This window comes from Sinocyclocheilus anshuiensis, unplaced genomic scaffold (assembly GCF_001515605.1).
Source record: "Sinocyclocheilus anshuiensis isolate Anshui unplaced genomic scaffold, SAMN03320099.WGS_v1.1 scaffold454, whole genome shotgun sequence".
NCBI lineage: Eukaryota > Metazoa > Chordata > Actinopteri > Cypriniformes > Cyprinidae > Sinocyclocheilus > Sinocyclocheilus anshuiensis.
In genome coordinates this window covers 3,910,248-3,927,168 of record NW_015548217.1, presented here as the reverse complement: position 1 = coordinate 3,927,168, position 16,921 = coordinate 3,910,248, and the positions used below count along the sequence as shown (strand labels likewise).

Here is a 16,921-nt window from a genome sequence, read left to right as displayed (position 1 = left end):
TTACTACAGCCATAGCTGGATGCCTTTGTCCATATTAGGGATTTCCTGCACGTCATAAGTTATTTATATATTACTTTTACTGGGCCATTTTGGACTTTCTGCGTGAGAGCACCCTCCGGCTTCGAGTATAAATGAAACATGTACTGCATGTTCACATCGTCTCGTTTTGGATATGAATAAATCGTCTGGTCATACATAGACTATCTCGTTTCTTCGCCCATGTGCACACACATCCAAAGCATGCACACAGAAAAAGTTATGTAAAATGCATCTGATTGACAGATAAATAATGGTCGATCTATCAGCCAGATGCACGTAAAAATGCATGCGCTCTTATTTCAATGTTGTTGTTAATGTTTTTAGTTTTTTCATACATTTAGTTTAACTACACGGCTAAAGAGGACGTTATTTACCATTCAACTGAACTGTGTGCATGTATTTTAGAAACTTACATTGTTCTTGCTCCATCCATGAAATAATTCTATCAACCGAGTTTTCTATTTACTTATACTGCTGTGTGCTCTGGTCATATCAACGGTATGACCCATTTCAGGAGCTGACAAAATTACGATTTAAAATCAGAGCATAGCTCACATTCACTAAAATATTGAAACGCTATGCTGATTCAAAACGACAACGCCGGTGATTGACAGTCAAAGCAAAGCGCGGTTTGAATGGCCCACCCCCGCAGCTAAACTGGAAGTTTTGATTGTTTTTTTTACCCGAGTCAGACCTGTCTGTTATTGGCTGAAGCTCAGGGCTCCACCCCAGGACGGATTAAAATCTCAGTTTGACAGTTTAGCTGCTGAGCCCAAGCCTCCGTTACTAATTAAAAAATGTCACTTTAACACTTTAGTAATGAAGGAACGTTGAGCTGACATAGAGACACATAAACAGTATAATTTTTAAAATTATAGTGGAGTGGGCATCTCCCTGTGCCATGGCACTCCCTGTGAGAAATACCCCAAGTGGAGTGAAACAAACTGTGAAATGGTTGGAGTTCTGTTATCACTAGAATATCACACTCTTATCAGCTGATTAGATTTAAGGACAAGAAAGTTGTTGACAACTGTTGTGTATGTATGTATATATATATATATATATATATATATATATACAAATATAATTTACAGACAATTTTGCTTTCACTGTGAATTGCTTTAAATTGGAATAAGAGATACAGTGGGAGTGACTTTATTTCCATCAGATATATGTATGTCACTTTGCGCAAAGCTTATTGGTCCAGTTTTTTATTTTATTTTTGCAATCTCTAACCAGAATTAAACCAATTCACCCCCCCACCCCCCACCAGCTTCCTGAAATAGGCCACAGTAGTTTGTCGTTGTTGTTATGTCGCCTTCATTTGTTTTTCAACTGTGAAACAACAGCCTTGTGGACGAACAAATGAGTACAGAGTATGTGTGGATAGAAAATTGCATAGGGAATGCATTGTACGCATGCCCTAGCATACACGTAAAAACCAAAGTATGCTTTGGGCTTATCACTAGACATTTCTCACCATGCTTTCATGCTGAAAAGACCTTTGTGCCCGATTCTATAGGAGTGTGTAATTGCGGTATGAGAACACTAAATTGTGGCGGGCACTGGGAATGAATGCTGATTCTCAGTCAGACATGCGTCGCGGTCGGCTCGTAGGACGTGGGTTGCAGGACTTAACATTCACTGCACTACGCCTTACGCCCGCTGAGCGCCGATTCTTTCAGAAACTGAAACCAGCTGGTCTCGTCTAAGGGAACAGAGGAGTTGGGGTCCCGCCGGTGATGTTACTGTGCCATGTTAGGCTAGTGTGTCACATACAGTACAAATGGCTGCTTAGAGATGCCATTATCGGTTTTGCGACATTATGAACTTTGTTTGCCAGAGCAGTGGAATATCAAGTATCTCATTTTTCCTATTTTTGTAGCCAATAAACATTGTTTTCGCTTGTTTAAACGAGTCTGTTGGGCCACGTTGTTATACCCATGATGCGGTTAATTTGGAGGAAATTGTTCTCTGAAATAACACAGAGTATTGCGCTTGCAGCTGATTTTTTGAGATCCTACATCCTTGAGTAGCATTTCAAGGATAACCATTAAGCAAATTTACTGCAGTGACCATAGTTTCTGCCAAAAAAACATGTTGGTATTGGTAACTACTGTCATAAAAATAATATTCAATTAAAAATAAACATTATATTGTTATACTTTGCAAAGAAAATGTGCAAAACTAGCTGCTACAATGCAAATTTATTAGCATGCTGTCATGGATGCTAAGTTCTGGGAGCCTTGTGTAACCAGTTTTGGGGAAAGTTACTTTTAAAAGTAATGCATTACAATATTGCGTTACTCCCTAAAAAAGTAACTAATTATGTTACTTAGTTACTTTTTATGGAAAGTAATGTGTTACGTTACTTTTGCGTTACTTTCGCGTTACTTTTTAAATATGAGCAGGGCTTGATTGTTTTTAATATAAGAAGTTTTATTTATAGCAAATTTAAAAGCCCTTTCAAACCAAAAAGTGTAATGAATAAACCTCAGACTGAAGGAAAAGTAAATTCACATCTGTACAGTAGAACAGAGGAGAAGAAGGTTCAACACTCTTCAGCAATAAAAAAAACAAAACAATGAAGCACAAATGTTAGTTTATCTAAAGTCATTTGTGCTTATTAGTATGGTTGAACTGGATCATCAAAGGTCCGCAGCAAAGACATTAGTTGATAAAATGGGATTAGATACATTTGTGTTATTTAACAAATTTAATTATTGCAGGTTTGCGTCATATTCTGAGTTTGCATTTCACTGTTTTAATTCATTTTGATGAATACTAAGCCTGTTTTTTTGCGAGTGGGATGAATTAATGCACATTCACATTTAGTCTAGAACTACATTATGTTCACACAGTGCATACAACGCCTCTATACTTCCGATTTCTCCCAATATGGGGACAGGAGACTTGTCAGTCAATAACTGGGAAAACAAAGTAACTGGTGTTAGTTTTTTGAAAAAGTAACTCAGATATTTTCTTGCAAATTAAAAAGTAATATGTTACTTTACTAGTTACTTGAAAAAAGTAATCTGATTACGTAACTCGCGTTACTTGTAATGCGTTACCCCCAACACTGTGTGTAACTATGTGGTTGCTGGAGTGTTGTTGATGGGGATTATCACCATAGTAGACTTCATTTTGTTTACATTTTGTTGAATGTTGAATTTTCTTTCAAAGTATGCTTCATTTGATAGCAAATTAGAAAGTCAGGCATCAAAAGAATGTGTCGGACTAGAAAGTCTGCTAACAAACTAGAAAGTTTCATCCTTGTCCAGTGTCTGCGCTATTTCTCTCCGGAAGTTACGGGTGATGAAAACAACAATAACAAAAGTCTCAAGTAGTTTGCTCCTGTTGTTTTTCTGTCTCTCCTGTATCTTTTCCGACTGTGAAACAACAGTCCGAGTGAGTGTTGCCACCTTGTGCACAAACTAATTATTGCATAGGCACATTTAAAGGCGTATGTGTGAACTGTGTGTGCAGATTTCATACAATTTGATAAATCATTGTGCACATGAACAGCATATGAATACTTTGCTGTGCTAATGACAAAATTCACACAGTTCACATTTCCTAGCATACATGTAGAAACCAAACTATACTTTATGTTTTACTGACTGAAATGCAAACAATAGTAGTAACTAACCTTACCAAAGGCCACAAATTAAACACTTGGTTGACCAGTAAATTGCCAAAGCTGATATTTGCAGGCAATAATTGCAATTTTTAATTAATCACATCATCGGCCGGTAATTTTCTGTTTCACAGAGAAGCGTCATGAGTGGGGCTTTTATTTTAAGAACCAAGTACATGAGCGCCCATTCTCCATCTTTATTAGTTTACAGTTCTGTCTAATAATTGAATAGCAATTGCTATTACTTTATTCATATACTGTCTGCATTTAGCAAATATGCATTTCAAGTAAGTCTTATCTAAATATATAAAGAAAAAATAAACATTTAATGCTGCTAATTCTGCTTATCCAGCTGTTTGCTGCTATGTCATATTTGCTATGTACTGTATAAAAAAATAAGCCTTGCCTGGTCTTTTTCAAAATTATGATTACCAGTCCAAACATTGAGTGTACTATTGGCTAATTACTTTCTTTTTGTGTGTGTGTGTGTGTGTGTGTGTGTGTGTGTGTGTGTGTGTTTATTATTGTTTGTAAAACAAATACTATAATAGGACATACATTTAAATTTTTAAATTTTTTTATTTTTTATCAGCTTCAGATTTTTTGTTTCAAAATGTATTCATTTCCGAATTATTTCTTGAAATAGTATGCACATAGTATGTTACATGAATTTAAATTTGACTCTAGAAATTCTGAATGTGTTATTTAAATGAAATTGTGTGATTATATAGGCCTTTATCACCTTTATATCTGCATTGCCAGCAAAAAATTCATATCCGACCATCAGTTATTAACATGTTTTCATTGGTGTTGTCTTTTATTCATGATATTTGACTTGACTACCTCCTTCTGTGCTCGAGCTTCAGCTCTTTTATTCCTTGTGGAGATTGACAGAAACACTTCGCCCTTCTCACAGTGCAGTCCACAACCTCTCTGTGATATCCCATTAGTCTAGTTGACAGCTAGTGAGGCAGTTGGGAGTACCGCCAATGGACTGTTCTCTTCACGCAAGAGCATTAATTTGAATAATTTGGCTAGGCTTCTGCTATCACAATAAGCAAAGGGAAAATGCACGAGGCCTTTTATATCACAGTATCTGTTTGCTGATAGGTAGTTAGCAGCAATTTTCAAATTTAGCTTTTAGCTTTCCTTTTCTAAAATGGCTGATTTGCAATGATTTATCTGTGCACAATATGTGTAATTTTGAAATTAAGAACCAAATGTGGTTCTTTTCACTGCGATAAGTGTGTTTCTCTGCCTCACTGTTTTGATATTAACAGTTTTATTACTTCTTTTGTAGATGACTGCCTCAGATGGAGTTCAGGAGAGCTCTCCAGTCACTGTTAAAATCACTGTGATTGACGCCAATGACAACACACCTACCTTCCCCAACGTCTCCTACAATGTGAATGTCTACACAGATATGCATCCTGGAGACACAATCTTACAGGTAATCTATAAGATACTCTTTCACTACAATAAAATCATATCTTTATCAGCAATTTGTCTGGGGTTCCAAGAAATACATCGAAACATCTTTGAAAAAATCGTGAATTTACTTAAAGCCTTATTGTCTGACAATATATTTAAATTTGTGTTTTTTTTTTTTACATTATATAGTAGAAAATACAGTCAAAAAATAAACTATGGATATATAGATAAATATGTATTTTATACAATTTCACTTCTCAAATACATTGACCTTGTTTTAGATGTCTTTCCTGGAAAACAAGGCAAAATTGTTTTTGCAGAGCTTTTCACACTTAATCCACTCATTTGAATTAATAGCTGTAGTTTCCACATTTACGAGGGGCTTATTGCGGCAATAATTGCTCAGATCTCGCATTAATCTTTGTCTTAATGGGAATTTTCTTTGGAAATGTGTGCATAACTGATTCCTTTGCAATCAGAACATGAGCAGAGCGCAGCTTTGCTCTGACATGCTGAAAGATTGACCCCAGAAGTCAAAATTAAAAAGTGCAAGTTGTATCGTGTAAAAGGTTAACTGCTCCATTGTATGCTGGTAGTTGTCACTTCATAAAGTTTCTGAAATAAATCCTTTTCTCCCTGTCTGTAGAATCAGTAATTCAGAAAGAGCTGTACTACATTATATAATTGTTATAAATTATTATTAAAATATAATTTTAATTAAAATGATGTTTTAATAATAATAATAATAATAATAATAATAATAATTATTATTATTATTATTATTATTATTACTACTACTACTACTACTACTTGAAGTACTGTCTACATATTTCAAGTATTTAAGTTTTTAGTAAGTACTTTTTGCGTGAAGATTAAGATTGATTATGTTTTTAAAGGATTTAAATTTAAATTTTATACATATTTTGTAGTTCATATTGTTCTCAATGGGGATTCTAATGTATTTTTACTAATGTATAATGCATATATTACATCGATTTTACAATGATTAATATTTTATTATTATTATTATATAAATTAAAGACAGTACAATCAGTATTACAACAGTACAACCAGAACTACCATGATATGTAATTAGAGGAGGCTTGGACAGTGATAAATGTGAATAAGCACCTTTGCAGGTCCTCTCTGAAGTAACGGCTCCAATCTATTTTTTTTAGCTGACAGCAGTGGACGCTGATGAGGGTCCCAACGGGTTGGTGAGCTACAAAATCTTGGCAGGGGATCAGGGACACTTCGCCATCAATGACTACACAGGAAGGATCAATGTGCTGCCTGGTGTCAACCTGACCGTGGGCCGCTCCTACGCCCTCACCGTTAGGGCCTCCGACAACGGCCCTGCGTCCCAGAGAAGGTAAATCAGCTGAAAACCCAATGAGGGCTGAAAAAGAGAGCACCTCTCACTCTCTAACAGAAGACTCCACCTCGCATGCCCATTTTGAGATCGATACAATGCCACACGGTGACAGATTTTGCTTCGGCGATATCCCCAAGAACACTCTGCCAATATTGGCCCCTGCTCTTGTCCAGCTGACACTTGAAAGAGCGGAAATTAAGGGCTTTTCACTCTAATTGCCTCTACCTCCCCTCCTGTCCAATTCATAGCAGCCTCTGCCCTCTGTAATTCTTGCTGACTGCCGAATCAATACAGAGGAATGAAGCAGAAATAGAACGGGGGTAAGCGAAGTTCAGGAAATGCATTGTTTCACTTTGCTGTTCGGGAACAAGTTTAAAAGCGTCTAATATTCACAACAAATCAACCTAAATGTGAAGTTCTTCTCCACAGAGCGATACTTGGTTTAAACTGTGTATCCACGTTATCGAGGTTGAGAGGTTTATGGTTAAAGCCAAAGTTTGCTATTATATGTGTTGGACAGATGGCGGTTGAGCTTGTGAGAACCAGATCGTTATTTTCATCTCTTATTTTTCTCTTTTAAATTTTTATGAGAGTGCTGGCATCAAATTCATCATACTGGAACATTTCCAAAGCGAAAATACTCCCCGATCTAATTAGCTTCAGCCACGCTGATGTGTGCCTTGATACAATGTGTTATAAAACAATGACAGCACCAGGTTGGGTTTTCACTAAACATCCAGAAAACAACCAGGAATTGGACTGCTATTGTTAGCTAGGCTTACAGATCGTGTTCAGATCTTGGAGGAAGCTTCATGGTGATTTTCTTTCTGTCAAAAGAAAATCCATATCCGAGTCCATACAAAAAAAGCTGCATGTGCTCAATCAACAGCATCCGATTGCATCTCATGATTACAGTAATAATAGTAAGTAATACGTTTGATTCATCTTTCAGTTATAAAACTGAAACCAAGTGAAAGTGTATGTTTAAGTCAACAATCTTTTTTGTGATGCATCTATAACCAGTAACAAATTTAGGTTATGAAGCCACTGCATTGTTTTGAAATGTTTCTAAAATGACGAAATGTCCAGTTTTCTTGTCGTGATTATAACATTATTTAAAGGTTACAAGAACGTTTCTTACACTCTTCTACCGTTCTTTATTTTCACTCAATAATTTTAGTTTATTTTTAGTATTCCAAGAAGACTAGATATCCTGTTTTCTTTTTGTGATTATAATGTTTTTTTAAAGGTTACAAAAAAAAACAAAAAACGTTTTTTACAACTTTTTCACCCAAATTTTAAGATTATGTTAACGTTTATTTTTAATATTCAAAAGAACATTAAAATATCCAGTGTTCATGTTGTGATTATAACTTTATTTAAAGGTTGCAAAGATGTTTCTTAGAACGTTTAAGTACAAATAACATCATCAAGGACATTCCGAGAATGTTGTTCTAAGAATGTTTTAAAATAAATAAATGTATTTATTTTAACATAAATAAAATAGTAATAAAGTTAAAAGAACATTCCGTAAACGTTACTATAAAAAAGTTAATAGATTAAAACGTATATAATGTTCCCTTTAATATATATATATATATATATATATATATATAATGGCATTAAACAGGGGTATTGAATAAGGGTCACTCGAAAAGCTGTTTTGAATACAAATGAATAATAACACATCACATGACACATAACAGTTATGACAGATAGAAATTATGGTGTACCAACATCCAAAAGCTTCATTGACAACAACTTCCTTCAGAAATAATGCAAACCGGTGCTGGGATTGCCAAAGTCTTAGAATATAATATGATCATATTATTGCATCAGCTGACAAATAAGAAGCTCAAAACTTTTGTCTGATATTATATTAATATAATATAATAATAATTATAATAATAATAATAATAATAATAATTATTATTATTATTATTATTATTATTATACAGCATGCAATGCTGCCTTATAGTTAAAAGAATGCATCTTACAAGGCAGTGTGATTATATAATCTCTACTTTTTGAAATTGCCTTTGTGTCAGGAGTGCCTGTGGTGTCTTACAGTGTTGCCTATATTTAGTCAGATCACTTGATTTTGGAACAGAGCCATAGCAATTTAGGAAATTATATGTTGAAACTCGTGCATTCTGATCGTTTTGTGTCTGGTGTGGCATATTTAGTAGCTGGAGGGGATGCATTAGTTATCATGGCGTACCCTTGAGTGAGACACTTAATACGTTTGTCAAATAAAGGAATATAAATCATGTTCCTTTTGTTTCTTCAGAAGTTCCATCACTACAGTGTATATCGAAGTACTGCCCCCCAACAACCAGAGTCCTCCCCGTTTCCCTCAGCTCATATACAGCCTGGAGGTCAGTGAGGCCATGAGGACTGGAGCCACACTGCTCAACATACAGGTGACTTACCCATCAGCTCCAGTTGAGCTACTCTCATAAGGGTATTATTGTTTCAACAAAAATGTGTTGAATATTTGTAATTATTAATATTATAATTATAAATGTATGCACACTGTATGTATGTCAAAAGTTTGGAATAATTAAGATAATAGTTGCTATTTGATTATTAAATTATTTTATTATATATTTTTTGTAAACAAAACAAACAAACATAATACTGTGACATATTATTACAATTTAAAATAAGTGTTATTATTGTTATTATTATTATTTGAATATATTTTAAGATGTATTCCTGTAATGCAAAGTTGAATTTTCAGCATCATTACTCCAGTCTTCAGTGTCACATGATCCTTCAGAATCTAATGATTGGTGATTTTGTGCTCACATATTTTTTAATTATCATTGGTGCTCAATTAAACATAATGGTTCTTGTTATTGTCAAAAACAAAAAATGAAATAGAAATATTTTGTAACATTGTAAATGATTTTACTGTCACTTTTGGTAAGTTTAATATATTTTAATATTTTTTATAATTTATTTTAATAATATTAATATTAATGATTTCCAGAACAAAAAATTAAGCAGCAAAATCTTGATTTCTGATGCTTAAAAATTATATCTGAAGAATCATGTGACACTGAAGACTAATGGCTGAAGTAATGGCTGCTGAAAATTCAGCTTTGCATTACAGGAATAAATTACATTTTAAAAATACAGTTATTTAAAACTGTAATAATGCTTCACGATCTTACTGTTTTTTTACTGTATTTTTGATCAAATAAATGCAACCTTGGTGAGCATAAGGATATATTTTAAAAACATTAAAAATTGTTGATTATTTAAGATCCAAAACTTTTGACCTGTACATTTATAAAAATGTAAATAAATAAATAAATACATTTCACTATAATATAGAGTATATCATATACATCCATATATGTCAGCTGCCCAAATACTGTATATTTTTGTGCTTCCTGATCACAAAGTTTGGAGGCTTTCTCATCATAATTGAATTAGTGTAACACAAAAACGCTTTCTGTCATTTGCAGGCAACCGACCGTGAAAGAGATCTCATTACATATACCATCCTGAGAGGAGATCCAAACAACGTCTTTGAAGTCTCCCAAACGTAAGCTCACTTTGAAAGGCCGGAAAAAGGCTGCGCTGCCAAAATCCATTGTTTTTGGGGTTTGAACAAGCAGAGAAGATATTTTAATTGTGATTCAGACACAGACACACTCACACAATGCTTTGCACTCACTGAAAAATACAGAGAAACAAAAGCTTTTTCTCTGTGAAATATTTGTGTGTTTGAGTCAGCCACATCCTGACATGCACTGGATGCAGATTACATTATGACACAAACATGATACATAATTAATAAGGACTGATGAAAATATTAATTCCTCTATTTCAAATAGCAACTTTTCAGCTTTTGCTTGCAGTGAAGGGCCAAAAGTCCCAAAATGTTTTCATAGCAAAACCTCAGATGCATTTTATTTGATTTAGCACTCCGTAAAACGAGTAAACAACATTAGGTGGCCGATATCTCACACTCTCTTTCTTTAGTAATGCATTTAGTAAAGCATGTTATACTCCGCAGTGTGCAGTGTACCAAAGGCATTTCAATCATAGCCCGGAGCAAAGCTTCTGATCCTGTTCTCAAGTTATTTAAGCAAGATATCACAACCAGGATACACTTCTAATGAACTGCTACTGCTCTTTCAATGAGCAGCAAATGAAGAACAAAACAAATATAGCTATTTTTGTTGAACTACCTGAGCTTATCTCTCACAGTTACAGTCTCTTCCTTTTCTCTCCTCCTTCCCACAATGCCTTCTGCTCCCCGCGGAGTTTACGATAGAGCTGTCTGTTCGAGTGTATTGTGTAACTGTAGAGTCTGGAAAAGTCTGGCTGGAGGGTGAATATGGTGATATAAAGTATATGTTTAAAAAGCACTTTCATGGGGGTTGGAAGTATGGGGTCATCCTTTCATAAAGTAAGTTAAATGGAATTTTAAAGTGGAATTATTCAGAAAAGTTCAAAATGACTGTTCAAAATTATTTTCAAGCAGAGGAGATGTAAGAGTTTTAAATGGATTTTAGATATGCTTAACTTAGCTTAGGCTAAAGTGCCAACTCGCCTGCTTTATTTTGGAAATGGATATGTCTAATAACTTTTATATGAGGCATGATAGTTCAGGTCTTCAACCTTTGTGTCATTTAGTTTAAGACACTTAATACCAATTTGATTCAATTATATATTCATACAAATAGATAAAATTCAATAAAATTAAATAAATAAATACATACATACATAAATAAATATGCTTAGCTGATGCTGAGTATTTATTTACCATTATCTTACCATTTGAATGTATCAACGTGTTTACTGCTGTGTTTTTGGAAAACAGAACTACTGTACGTTGTGATATATTCATAAAACAATCTGCACTGAAACAGTACTCTCATTAAACTGTTCATGAGATGAATAAGATGACTGAAATGATAATAGACATTGTTAAAACTTCATCCACTCATTTCTAATATTGGGATTCCTCAGAAGGATCTGCAGAGTTTAGGTGCTACACAAAGCACAATATGCTTAGCATTTTTCTAAATTTGACTGATAATTTATCTAGTGTTCAATATGTCATATTTATTTTACTTCAGCATGACTTGAGGGCAAATTCCACAATTTGTCATTCTTGATGAGCGTCTGTGCGGAATCATACATTTATGTGCATTTATTCAAATCTATTATGTCTGATGTAAGATAGTTACAAAATGAACGTCTGTCTCTCTGTCTCTGAACTATTTTATTAAAATAATAATAATAATAATAATAATAATAATTGATTATTGTCATGACCCCTTTCAAATTGGGGTCTTGTGACAATAAATAAATACCCTCCAGTACCCTTTCAGTTATTCAGAATCACCAGATATAAATGGCTTTTTCATAACCAGCCTGGTTTGGTTTATTTTTGCAGCTGCTGCTTATAATAGCAATAATAAACTTGTGTATTCTCTGGTTATCATTACAATTGATGCTGTTCAGTAGGGGGGTAATTTAGGGTGCGAGTATGCTCTTAGACATGTACAGACGATGCTTTGCAGTGAATGCATGATGAATATGCATGAGGTCCTCTGGAGCCTTGAAGATGCCGCTCTGAATTTGTTTATTTTATTTGGAGAACGTAACTGCAAGGGGTTCGAAAAGCTAATAATTAATTGATTGTAAAATTTAAATAAGGGATTTTAAAATAACATCAATCAAAATAAAACACTGATTAAACAATGAAATATTGTATTTGTTTACAGCTAGTTTAGTGCTATTGTGTGAATAATATGTAATCATGTAATCGATAAAAAAGTAACTGTACTCTGATTCTGACTATTTTAAAATGTAATTTAATTACTAATTACAAGCACTTATTTTTTGTAATATGATTACATAATCCAGATTACATGTACTCAGTTACTACCCAGCTCTATCTATATATGTTTTATCTCACAAAAGTATGAATGTCAAGCGATGACAAATATGAATGTTAGGACAGTGACACCAAAATAAAATTTTCACATTAGCTTAAATGTACAATAACTTATAGTTAATAGAATGTCTAAAGTGGACTATCGAAATAAAGTGTAACCAAAAATAAAACTGATATAATAGATAAATGCATGTTAATAGATAATAGATACAATAGTTTGTATCGTTTGTGTATGTAGCATATTTGTACACCAAAAGTTGTGTACCACGAGTTCTTAGTTAAGCTTGCATTACCATGTAAACAAATGTAAATGTGTGACCAAATGCACTGTGTTCTAGAACTCATTTGAATGGGGCACAATGTTTTACTCATGGCTGCTGTTACCTGACAACAATTAATTCAGTTCTAATCGTCCCCAGGCACACGTACAATGTCCTCAGCCTTTTACAGTGGCACAGTTCTTGCAAGAAATGAATATATTGCCCAGCCGTCTCATTCAGCAGGACATAATTCCATCCAGCCTATATCTGATGAACTAATTTCAGCCGAAAAATGATTCATTTTGTCTGGATTTTGGCTGTAGCCAGTTGTTCATATGACATTTTCCAGTTTTGTTTTCTCAGCACATGGTGTGAATTTTAACACCTTTTCCCTCTTTCACTTTTGCTTGCCCTCTAAAGCCACCATAAAGTTAAAACACTTAAACCTCTGGGCTCTATAATCCACAGGTTTTCAACATCATCTTTGCTTTCAGGTCTGGCCTGTTGTTGCTGGCGAAGTCGCTGGACAGAGAGATCACGGATCACTACACGCTAACGGTCACGGCCTCCGATGGCAAACCAGATGGGGTAAGACTGAAGCCTGTCAATCCATCATACCCAATTGAAGATGAAAACTTCTGTAGCTGCAGTTCAAAAGATCATAATCAAATCTTCTGCTTAAACAGACATCGCATGTAGACACAGTACAACATGGCAGGCAGAGTCTAGCAGAATCAATCATGTTGACAGAAAGAAGGGCAGACGAGAGGTAGAAATGGTCATAAAGTGTGCTGGGAGTGTTGTATAGTCATCTCTATAGTCATCACAGCGTTACTGGCTGCATGGATGTATTTGCAAAATTGCACATAAGCACAAATGAAAGAAACTAATGCTAATGTCTAATCAATGTCGTCAGTCAGGTAGACAATCAAATTCTTCCTTCACTCAATGATTGTTCTTTGTTCATTAATCAATTTGTTGTATTTATATATATTTATATATACACTACTATACACTAAACAATTTTTGAATGTTTTCGAAAGAAGTCTCTTTTATGTTCACCAAGGCTGCATTTATTTGATAAAAAAAATAAATAAATAAAATATAAACACAAATATTGTGAAATATTCTTTCAATTTCAACTTTTACAATTTATATATAAAAAAAATGGTCCCACTTTATATTAGGTGGCTTTAACTACTGTGTACTTAGATAAAAAAAAATAAGTACAATACTTACTGTGTTCATATTGTATTGCAAAACACTTTTGCTGCTATTTACGGGTAAGGTTAGGGACAGGGTTGGAGGTATGGGTAGATTTAAATGTGGGTAAGGTGTAAGGGATGGGTCAACAGTGTAATTATTAATATAATTACAGAAATTAATTACAGATGTAGTTACATGCAGGTATTTTAAAGATTTAAGTACATTGTAAAAACATGTATGTACACAATAAGTACACTGTACCAAATGATTAATTTAAATGTAAGTACATGGTATTTAAGGCCACTTAATATAAAGTGGGACCTAAAAAACTATTTAATACACATTTATATTTAAAATTTCAGCAGCCATAACTCCTGTCTTCAGTGTCATCATTGTTGAAATATAAATTAAATTTTTAAATATATCCAACAATTAACAATTGTTACAATTCTAACAATTATTTTAAATAGCAATACTATTTAACAATATTACTGTCTTTACTGTATTATTCATCAAATAAATGCAGCCTTGGTGATAATAAGAGACTTCTTGTTGAGAGACTTTCTTATGTTCAAAAACATTAAAAAATCCGAATGATTCCAAACAGCAGTTTAAGCATAACCACAATATAAATATATTTTCAGCAACACTTAAAATAATGTTCAATTCACTAGCATTAATGCATTAGACACCATGAACATTGAACAGTTTGTTTTATAGAATGTATTAATAGTTCTATAGTTGTTATATTGTTCATTTTTGTAGTGCTGTGACAGTACTATATTTATTTGTAATGGTGAAAATTAGAAAGAATATATTACAGTATATATTATAATATGGCATTATGTTTATATGAAAAGAAAAGAGAAGCCTTACATTGATTAACTTATTCATTCAATCAAACTGATTGCTGTTTGTTTGTTTATTCATTCATTTCAAGTGTTTGATTTCTTTTTTTTTCTGTTTTACACAGTAGTATATAAATGTAATTATGAAAATTAAAATCATTTTAAGAAAGAATGATAAGAAGAATTAGAATCAAAGTAAAGAGAAGTCAAAAATTGATTCATTTGTGCAACCAAACAATCAATGACGTGAGTAAATCAAACACATTTTTTGCTGTTTGTCCATTCCTTTGTTCATTCATCTGTTCATTTGTTCGTTCTTTTGCAAAAATGTTTGATTTCCTTTGATGGGGTGAGTCTCCTAGCAGTTACCAGCGACTGGTCTCTCCTGTGCACTCCACTCTCACAAAGGGCTCACAGTGATTGATCTAAATAGAGGAAAATGAGGTGCATCTTACAATGGAGTGATTATGCCTTAATGATGGAGATAAACGAGCCGAACGGGCTTTTTAATTATGAAGCACCTTCTTTCGCTTCACTCTCTCATTGAGCCTATTTCCCTTACTGGATGAGCCAACGGTGAAAATCTCATTTAGTATTCCTCAGTAAAAGAGATGCCTGGATTTACAACCCTCTTCAAGGACGTGTAACGTGTTCACCTCCAAACTCAAGGATAATCACTCGCCTTCTTAAGGAAGAAAGTGCATAAGCATCCAGCTTTAAGCACAATGGTCTCCATTTATATCCGAACTGTCAAGGTGGCTGTCAGGTGGTGAAATTATGCTACATCGGAGTCGAAAGTCTTTGCCTTTATTGTCACGTTAGCATAGCCTTTACAAACATATGATGGTGAATCCAATACTTTAATAACCCCTGGAATAATTCAAAGCACATCTTAATTGGCAGAATTCTCAGAGCCATGATCTCTCCTCTTTCCTGTCCCTGTGTGGTTAGCTCATGAAAGTAAGATGAAAAAACAGTGCTGCATGTTTCATTCCCATCTTCCCATTTGCCCACAACTGTCCCTCGATGACCTTTCTGATTCACTTGTGGCTAAAACTCAAGGGTGAAGTTGAGACGTAAGTCTGGGGGAGCAGGTGCAGTTTGGAAGGTTTTAAAATTCAGTGACCTTTGCTAAACCACCTGGTCATTAGCCAATTTAATAAACAGTCCCTTTTCTGCAGAGGAGAGTTGGGAAAATGGGTTTATTTTTAAGGGCCCTGGGCCACACTCAGAGTTGACCTCTGTCCCTGCTGAGGTCACGTGGACTGCTCTTTGCTTTGCACAGGGTGATGTGAGAGCCAAACAGATTCACAAAGTCCAAAAGAGAGATTTCTTCACTCCCCAGTCTGTGGTTAGAGGAACAGATACAGCCAGACGTCTGTCTGGTGTACACAGACATTTGACTATTGGCACAAAGTCTTGTTTACTTTGCTGGAGTGGGCACAATTCAGTATTAGCTCCCTTTCAATCCCCATCCATTTATCTATCCATCAATCCATCCATCCCTCCAATCCCATCCCATACCTCCATCTGTCCATACAATCCCATCCCATCCATCTGTCCAATCCCATCCCTCCAATCCCATCCATCCATCCCATACTTCCATCCATCCATCCTTCCAATCCCATTCCTCAATCCATCCATCCATCCCATTGCTTTAGGTTAAACATTGCAGTTAGAATAAAGAATATGAAAATATATAAAATTGAAAGAAATAAAATATATCAAAAAGAAAGAAAATCAGCAAAATGAACATTTGTACTTCAGCAAGTTCTTGATTCTGTAATCCTATTTTTGTAATAATAATATATATCAAAATATCTGATATATTTGTAGCAATAGCCAACAATACATTGCATAGATCAAAATGATTGATTTTTAATTTATGCCACAAATCATTAGGATATTAAATATAGATGATGTCCCATGAAGATAATTGAAACACATTACATTACACCAAATACACAACATAATGTTCTTTTTAGCAACATCATATGACCCCTTAAAAAAATCTAATCCAGATTTTGATTTTCAAAGATTTATTATACAATTTTATTATTTTTTTCCCAAAATGCAATAAATCCATGACACGTTTTTTTGTTTTTTTTTCAAAATGCAATAAATCCATTGAATCTATATAAAAGTTATTTTTCATATTGAAACTGTTGAAAATACACAACATGGTTAAACCACATATGAAAG

General features: G+C 34.1%; 1 protein-coding gene across 1 annotated transcript in view; it reads left to right on the top strand.

Moving 5' to 3' along the window:
• LOC107654051 (protocadherin-15-like) overlaps positions 1-16,921 on the top strand; it is a 224,722-nt gene that overhangs the window by 96,840 nt on the left and 110,961 nt on the right. Inside the window, exons 16-20 of the mRNA XM_016440948.1 lie at positions 4,977-5,126; positions 6,286-6,479; positions 8,773-8,905; positions 9,959-10,038; positions 13,160-13,253. Of these exons, the coding sequence (XP_016296434.1) occupies positions 4,977-5,126; positions 6,286-6,479; positions 8,773-8,905; positions 9,959-10,038; positions 13,160-13,253 (651 nt within the window). The remainder of the gene's footprint in view (positions 1-4,976; positions 5,127-6,285; positions 6,480-8,772; positions 8,906-9,958; positions 10,039-13,159; positions 13,254-16,921) is intronic.